The 9,249-nt window shown below is 36.3% G+C and overlaps 2 protein-coding genes across 2 annotated transcripts; one reads left to right on the top strand and one right to left on the bottom strand.

The window, feature by feature from the left end:
- Positions 1-247: 247 nt before the first annotated feature.
- On the top strand, positions 248-3,722 carry LOC108770606 (WD repeat domain phosphoinositide-interacting protein 3). Its single transcript, XM_018522285.1, has 6 exons — positions 248-551; positions 1,254-1,430; positions 1,855-2,112; positions 2,256-2,457; positions 2,529-2,752; positions 3,133-3,722. The coding sequence occupies exons 1-6, from the start codon at positions 485-487 to the stop codon at positions 3,237-3,239; spliced, it is 1,035 nt and encodes a 344-aa protein (XP_018377787.1). The 5' UTR covers positions 248-484; the 3' UTR covers positions 3,240-3,722.
- Positions 3,723-3,798: 76 nt separating this feature from the next.
- LOC108770608 (uncharacterized) lies at positions 3,799-8,379 on the bottom strand. Its single transcript, XM_018522287.1, has 6 exons — positions 8,066-8,379; positions 7,147-7,264; positions 6,889-7,063; positions 6,697-6,782; positions 6,346-6,481; positions 3,799-5,954 (listed from the first exon to the last, which is right to left on the bottom strand). Exons 2-6 carry the CDS (start codon positions 7,225-7,227, stop codon positions 5,761-5,763), a joined length of 672 nt encoding a protein of 223 aa, XP_018377789.1. The 5' UTR covers positions 7,228-7,264; positions 8,066-8,379; the 3' UTR covers positions 3,799-5,760.
- Positions 8,380-9,249: the final 870 nt, after the last annotated feature.

Here is a 9,249-nt window from a genome sequence, read left to right as displayed (position 1 = left end):
TTCTTCAATTGATGCGTTCGGGCAGACGCTATTAACGCTGTTTCTGTCATTTTATCTTCGTCGTTTATTAGATGTAAAACAAGAAAAGAATGACAAGAAATAGCGTTAATAGCGTTAATAGCGTCTCCCCGAACGCACCATAAGTATGTTAAAATATCGGTGTAAAATAAAAGCCAATGAGCAGTGTGCTTCAGAATATACTCAGTACCTAGCGTAAATTGACCAATCATGTCAAGCAATAGGGCGACTTGTTAGAAACGACGAATGAAATACAACAGTTATAAAATAACTGTTATTAAAGAAAATTGGTAACTAGTTACAACGTTACCTTTCGATAACAGTTACAAAGTAACAGTTACGAAAATACCGCTCATCACTAGTCGTGTCGGCGAACCGGCCAACCGGCGATGTTACCGAGGAGCCGTGGAGCGAGCTATACACACGTTTGAGGTTCCGGATGTTTTCGTTGACGGAGTGATCCACGATGAACCTCACCGCGGGCAATGCGCACGGCAACGGCCTGCTCTACGCCGGCTTCAATCAGGACCAAGGTACGTCCCGTGCGGCTGTGCCTAACAGCGCGTGTCGATAGCGGAACATCCGTGGCCGCGTACCTGTCAGATTTGCCTTGCTTCCGCGTTCTAACCTAGCCTAGTTTTGCCGCCCGCGCGTCCACGCAGTGTTCGTCAATGTTCGTCTCCACGGTGATCCGCGCTGATCCGCGCGATACCACATCTCATCCGAGCTGCACTCGGCGTTCTCAATTTCGTGCTGCCGCAATCCGGAGCGTCAGAGGACCAATTTCGCCGATCGATCGACCGCGAACCTCTTCGCCGAGGAACGTCGGTGACCTTTTGACGTCCGCGCGATTTGGAGCAGATTAACGATTTATTCGGATTTACTTCTGTACGGTCAGATCCCGTTGGTGAATGATTTTCCCATATTCTTGTAAAAGTGTGCAATGAAAGAATAAAACAATTTGGCACGTTTATTGGCATCTTTCTCTCGTTTCCTTCCGTCCCATCTCGAAGTGATACCGTTGTACGTAATGCAACTCCGACGATTGCACGCTTGAAGTAAGTTCGCGCGATATCGCGTTTCCATGTATGAGTTTATCAGGTCGAGTCATCTTCTGCACTCGTGTCGACGTGTATGTATCGTAAATACACACGATAGTCGATTAATATTGCTAAGGAAAGAAAAATGTATGTATAACAGATAAAACTGTATCGCTATTGCTCACGCATTTGCAGGATGCTTCGCCTGTGGCATGGAGAACGGATTCCGAGTGTACAACTGTGATCCACTTAAGGAGAAAGAGAGGCATGACTTTAGCGATGGAGGCCTTGGATATGTAGAGATGCTTTTCAGATGTAATTATCTGGCGTTGGTTGGAGGTGGAGTCAAGCCAATGTACCCGACAAACAAAGGTTTATTTACTTTCTATATATTTGGTATATCATTAGGTCTGTTCTTTGTAGTTGAACTAGTATACATTTGTTGTACTTAAAATAAAATATATGTTGTTTTCCAGCAAGAAGCATAGACTGTTTCACTTGCCAAACTCTTCGAGTCATTCTTGTTATTTATCAAGTTAAACAAGGATAATACTGGCGAGAGCATTAAGTGGAATGAACCCATAGTGTAACACAGGGATCGTTTTATCTTTGTTTAACATTGGCGAATAACATGGATGCAATAATTCACTGTGTGTTATAATGTGTTATCTATTGCTGGAAAGTACCCATATATAATTGAAGTTTGATGAAAGCAAAAAAGAAAGTTTTAGCAGTCCAGCGATAAAGAACAGGTTTATTATCATAGATACAGACTATTTACACTTTATGATTGCAGTCATGATATGGGACGATATAAAGAAATTGCCAGCAATTACCTTAGAATTTAACGCACCTGTGAAAGGGGTGAAATTACGAAGAGACAGGATAGTAGTAGTGTTAGAGGGTGTTATAAAGGTTTATACGTTTACACAAAATCCTCAACAGTTACACGTATTTGAGACTAATCCTAATCCGCGAGGGTTGTGCGTTCTGTGCCCGAATAGCAACAACTCCTTACTCGCCTTCCCTGGACGAAAGAACGGTCACGTTCAAGGTAAGAGTTCAATAAAAAATTGATATCTCGATTTTCTACATCAAATATATTATTTTCTACATCAAATATATTATTTTCTACATCAAATATATTCTTTTCTACATCAAATATATTATTTAATACCAACGGCTTGTGTATTTCAGTTATAGATCTGGCTAATACAGAGAAGCAACCCTTAAATATAGAAGCACATGAAACGCCTTTATCTTGCATAGCTTTAAATCTGCAGGGCACCAGATTGGCCACTGCCTCGGAGAAGGGTACTTTGATAAGAGTATTTGATACGCAAAACGGTAACATGATTAACGAATTAAGGAGAGGAGCGAATCACGCAAATATCTATTGGTAAGTGTAGTAAAAGGAGATGTGACAAAACACGTGACATGAAATATTAATTTTTATACATTTAATTCCAGCATAAACTTCAATCATGACTCTACGTGGCTGTGCGTGGCCAGTGATCACGGTACCGTGCACGTATTTGCCGTCGAAGATCAAAAACTGAATCGCCAATCTAGTTTAGCGTCCGCCACGTTCCTGCCAAAGTACTTCAGCTCGAGTTGGAGTTTCTGCAAATTTCAAGTGCCGAGCGGTCCTCAATGCATGTGTGCGTTTGGCCAAGATAACAATAGTATCATAGGTGAGCGATGTTTGTAAATTATGTATATCTGTTTTTATCAGTATAGATTAACTTTAACCTCGGTTTAATTTACTCGTTATCTTTTCCAATAGGCTGGCGCAGTAGTCAGTTCTTATTTTTAAAATTGTCTTGAATATCTTAAGATATTATAGTCTTAGGATATTATAAATCATTTACAGAGCCGTATTAGCGTCCTAAAACATTGTTTAATCTTGTACAATAAGAATAGACTATAAATACTGGTCTCAGAACTAGAAAAGGATGTAAGTTAAACTGATAATGAAATTAAAGTTAATTTATATTGATAAAATTACAAGATTTTTAACCGAAAGCCATTACATATTTCGAACAATCTCTCACGTTTACAATCTTTTATGCAGTGATATGCGCAGATGGTAGTTATTACAAGTTCGTGTTCAACAACAAGGGTGAGTGCACGAGAGACTTTTATGCTCAGTTTCTCGAGTTAACCGACGACAAAGCGTGATTGGAGGATACATACCGGCGGTGAATTTCTAACCGCGCGACGAGGAACTTGACTTTCGTGTTCCTTCGATATTTTCACTCATATTTCGGCCGAGTAAAAGAATTCAATGGCTCACAGGTACATCGCAGGTACATGGAGATTGTAACACTCGAGCTGTTTATATAGGGGCAATAAAGTTCGTATCTAACGTTACGATAGAGGACCAAATGAAGAGTTCTATTGACTGTTGGTGATATCGTTCGTTGGTGTATTGTGCGCAGATTTTTGAAAACAAAAAGAAAACGATAATTGACAAATTGAACAGACAAAACTATCTTAACAGAGATTATGTCATAAACTTGTTACACGAGCCTATTCGCTGACGCCTATTAATAGAGAGACGAGAGCAAATTTTTAAATATAACAAACAGAAGGAATACTTTCCCAGGTGATAACGGGAGACTTCGCAAGTTACTTGTTGGCGTGATACTCACGTTTTCTTACATTTTAGATAAGAATGTTGCTGCAGCTAACTAAAGTGAACATTGGCCATAAAGCCTAATCTACAATGTATTCTTTGCTTCCTGTTTCTTACTTTTTCTCTCTGCCGTTTCATCGACAATCGCGGCGTTTCTTGTCACGTGTTTCTTGTCTCTTCCGAAGTTCGTCAACCTTTATCTTGGATGACGGAAAACGAAGAAATAAAATAACAGACAAAAAGATAAGAGGTAAAAAGCAATAAAAACTTAGAAACAGCACGGGAAAAAAATAATTATGGACGTAAAAGGTTTGTAAAATTTAATTGTCCAATTTGTTTGCTATTTATAGCAAATACAAAATAGAATAAATATATTTGTTCGAATAAGAATAAGTATACTTGCAAATAATTTGCGATCCCTGTATAATGGAATTTATAGTATAGGATTAGCGGTCATAGCAAATATTTTCTTTCCATGAAGAAGCAAAGAGCACATTGTAGATTAGACTTAAAACATGTTTGTGACAAAAAGCAAATAATCATTTGCCGTAGCTTCGCGGTAAGCGCTTTGCAATGCAATTATATATCCTTATTGATCATGTGTTTCGTAGCCCAGCAAATCTTTTCATTATATATAAATGCATTATATATAAAAGTGATATACATCCTCTTCGACGATTTTGAAACGATATTTAAATAGATCGTTGTTATAATCGCATCCATTTTTGGCGATTCGTTGAACACGACTTTTGTTTCGTAACCAAATCATATCATAGATACATCATATACATATACATCTACTGAAGTATTATAATTTTTATTTTTATGTTCTCATACATTTAATATAAATAGATTGTTGTTATAATCGCATCCGTTTTTGGCGATTCGTTGAACACGACATTGTTTCATAGCCGAATCATATCATATACACGTCGTATACATATACATCTGAAGTATTGTAATTTTTACTTTGTTTTTTTCCATACATTTAATATACATATATGCAAGAGAGATTCTACACTTTATATCACACGGATATTGCCGCAGATTATGAGGTTGTAATTTCACAAACAAATTGGGTTTAAATATAAAATAAAATTGATTATTCCACGATTCAGAGTCCTGCACTACTATTTCTCTAAATAAATTAATCTATATATAGCGTTTTCGATGTCACTCTATCGAGCGCAGATCCCCCGAGAAGACCTTGCTCGTTTATGCTAAAAAATTAAATTCAGTCTTGCGCTTGAAAGAAAGTGCGCATTTGTTCACAGCACAAAGAGAGATATTACTTTTGGAATTGTGATATTTTTATCCATTAGAATCTCGACAGATGGAAAGCCAAAATGTATGTCACACGTAAAGAGTATGGTGCATAGAAAGAACGATTTTACTGGAGTATTAAAAAATTTAATTAAATATAAATCTGAAAATAATTTTGTTTGGCCATCAAGATATGTATAGAACACTCAAGTATAAGCAATTGTAATAAGTTTTGACATTTAAACAAGCAGCTGGGGTGTCTCACAATTATTTTGGTGATGTAACAAAATTATTTTTAAATCTGTATTTAACAATAAATATTTAAATACTTTAGCAAAACAGTTTTCTTCGTAATAAATAAATACTAGCATCTGTGCGTCGCATTAAAGAACCATCTTAACGCACGAACGTAAAGAAGTATGCAACTGTAACAAGGAAAAACAAGGAGAAACATTCAAATATGAGAAACGCGTTCTTTGCAGATCTTCTTGAGCTTTACTTTCTTTATCCCATACGTGCGATACACGTTTTTATTACCTTTCGTCAGTTTGCAATCAATTATTTCACTTTCGAGATGTACTTTATTTCACGATTTTGTAATTACCTCTAACTTGCCATCCCGATTTCCAAACTTGTCCAAAAGTACATGATTTTTCAAAATGTATCTACGTCATTGAGATCTTATCGCGATTGAATCTTGTGGTTTTACGGAGTAAATTACGAGGTTTCCTCATCTTCGTAATTTACCCCGTAAAACCGCACATTGACAAAGAAATTCTCCATTGCTATTTCATAATATTTTTAAATTTCGTAAGGCTTGTTCACCGAAATCTGGACCGCTTTTGGTACCTCCAGCGGTACGGGTACTGCGTACTTTTTTTTCATAATGTGTACTTCGTGCGTAAGTCCCTTCTTTGTCTCGAGGCTCTTATAAGTACTGTACACCACGAACCAGACATAAAAGCTTGCGATTATCAGGAAAAAGACGATTAAGCCTGAAAATATCACATCGTCCTTTAATAAAAACACGATAAACATTTTATAAATAAAATTAATGTAAGATTTTTCAGCAAGCGAAATAACATATATATCATTCTACCGTTCTCGTTTCATATATTTTACGTAGTGTTTTTATAACAGCGACGTAATAAGAGCTCAGTACTGCACGAATTTCTTTAGTTAAATTTTTTTAAGATAGAAGAGATATAAAATTTAACCAAAGAAATTTGTGAAGTACGGAACACAAATTTTCGATTTTATATAACTTTAAAAACACAAATAAGCGAGAAAGATCTATTCAGTTAGAGCGGAACTTCGTGCTTAATAATATTTTTGCGTGAATTTTACAATTTTCAGGTCAACAAAAAAATTTAAATTTTAACTTACGTTGACAAATATCAGCTTTACCACCTAGACTAGCAAGGAAAGGACAATCCTCCTCTACCAGGAATAATGAGATCGCTAAAGCTGCTATAATAGTGATCTTGACTATCATCCATGGCGTCATAAAATGACGATTGCTCTAAAAATAGAATGTATATTGTAGAAAAAAAAAGTACTTTGTCCAAGCAGAACAAATCACAATAACGTCAAAATGACATTAAAATGAATCAGAAATGATTGAAAAATAACTTTTAATGATCATTTTGGAATTATTTTGACATCATTTTGATATCATAATGACTTGTCGTTCTGTTTGGGCGAACTTCAATTATTCTTTCAAATGATTTCGATTACCGTCAAAGCCCCATAGAGAAGTAACACGCTAGAGATGAAGTGGACAACTGTGATGACGAGGCCACAATACATCGCGTATTCCAATTCTGCAAATACATAAAATTGCTGTAACAAGAGGAACAATGATTGTTTTGTCGTATTTTTTTTTCGTGCGTGATTTTTGTGCGTCGCGTGAATGCAAGTATTAATAACCGGTTGCGGTGTGATGCGCCAGTTCCAACTTTTCTTTGTTGAGATGGAATGATGATATCTCCTCCAAGGCCTCCCTTTCGAGTGCATCTTCGGTATCTCTCGCCAACATTTCTTGAATCCCCAATGCGTGCGTCACACCCAGAATGAAGAATATCATACCCAACCCGGAAGTTAACTGCGTATGAACATTTATCAAAATTATGCTCAGCGAATTAGATCAATTGTTCGAGACAGAAGTTTTATAGAGGTTGTTATTACCATTTGGAATATGGCGATTACTATTGTACCCTGCCTCAGGTTGAAGTAGTGCATAAAGTGCTTCAACAGTCCGATCTTCATCTTGGCTTCTAAAACTACACTAACACTTCAAATAGTCCTGAAAGTTTATTATTAATTATTTTTTACATAATTCATAAATATCTATAGCATTACGTACATTATATTTTAATAAATTATTCAGATTTCTTCAAAATAAATTATTCAACTTTTCAAAATACGTTTCACTATTACATATAAAGTAAAAACTCTATAACAGAGTCTGGCCACGAGATGACAAACTTTTAATCGGATTTTCATCAATTTCAGTACGTCAGTATAACTTTGTTAAGCCGGAATCAGACTACGCATTGAAGATTGAGATTGAAGATTGAAAGATTGAAATTTGACCAATCAAAATAAAAGGAGTTAAAATTTCTTTGTTCTCATTGGTCAAATTTCAATTTTCGACCTTCAATCTCAATCTTCAATACGTAGTCTAATTCCGGTCTTACAGTCTCTAATATAAAGTAGATTGTACTAATCGTGAACTATACCATAACAATCCATGTAGGACAGACCTCTAATAAACGCCCCAAAGACTTTCAGAAGACATTCTTACATTCTAAAGACGTTCTAGAAACGTTCAAAAGACGTCTCTACATCTTAAGGACGATCTCAGAACGTCCTTTGGATAAATTGTACTATGTGGGAAACGTGGAGACCATTTATAAATAAAAAGAAACAGCGAGTATAACAACAACAATACATCAAGATCATATCCCGTGCCCATCTTTTATCGATTAACAATCCATGAGGGTTGCAACCCCTTGGCAACCCCCCGTGTAAATGCGTTGAGACGCACCTTAAAACAATCGAAATCACAGCGATGAAAGTAGGTGAAACGCAAGTCATCGCTTACCTTGGCGACCAGGTGTTCTCCGAGTATGCTCGTCGAATTACCACGGTTCGTTCGCAATGAGAATCAATAACTCTCGTCTTGCGCACACCCCGCGATAATGGGACGCTGCATGATAGCTTTAATTGCGGGTTATCATCGGTGAATCCTCCTGCCCCTCGTCGCGATATGGTATTTCAGTGCAAACTACTCTAATGGAAAAAGTAGCGGGTCCCGGGATCGATCTCGTCGTTATGCGCACAATGCGAAAGGTTGGTTCTTCGAGGTGGATCGAAGGCAATGACGGCAATGACGGCATCCCGACAGTAGACTGAGTAGACCGCACGACGGACGAGTGTCGCGCACGCGCCGTTATCGCATCCCTTGGATGCTCTGCCGCAGATTGATCATTGTTTATTTACACGCGTCTCGTTGGCGTTAATTAATCGCACGATTTGTCAGATTATGATTCTTTAAAAATCAAACCTGCGCTGTTTTAATTAAGCCTGATTTAGCACGAAGCTTCGACGTGTGATAAGAATTGATTTATTTTTTATTTCTTTTCTTCGAGGGATGGTTAATTGAATGTGAGGGCGTTTAATTGAAGGATTAATTACTGTAAAAAGAGCGATTTTTTTAAGAAAATTGTTTTAATCTCATTTTAGTTTAATTGATTCTATTTTCAGAAATAAAATTGAAAAGATAGAATAAGTTGAATTACGATAAAATAATCAGGATCTTCATTTAATTTAATATTTCAGATACGTAAATTTGGGAATTTCAGAAATTTAGAAATTATCTAAAAAATATATTAGAATATATCAAAGAAATTCAAGCAAGAAAATTCTGAATTTTGAAGTTTAAAATATTTGGATCTAAGAGTCTGGATCGATTCTGTATTTTGAAACGAGGTGAAAATTACAAAATGAGCAAATTTACTTGGCGTTGACCAATAAAATTATAACTATTCTAGTAAATTCATTCACTTTTGTAATTTTCACTTTATTTCAAGATAAAGAATCGACCCCCTAGATATATAATTTTTGAATTCAGAATCCCAATTTACTTCTCCGGTGAGTTTTACTTTGATTGACGATTTAAGGGTAATAAATTTGATCTTTTAGATTGTTCTCAATTTTTCATATTATTTCACAGTTGATTGAAATTTCAACATTTAGTCTACCAACTGTTTGGGAACAATTTTTGTC

The sequence above is a fragment of the Trachymyrmex cornetzi genome, unplaced genomic scaffold (assembly GCF_001594075.2).
Source record: "Trachymyrmex cornetzi isolate Tcor2-1 unplaced genomic scaffold, Tcor1.1 scaffold129, whole genome shotgun sequence".
NCBI lineage: Eukaryota > Metazoa > Arthropoda > Insecta > Hymenoptera > Formicidae > Trachymyrmex > Trachymyrmex cornetzi.
This window is presented reverse-complemented; position numbering and strand designations above follow the sequence as displayed.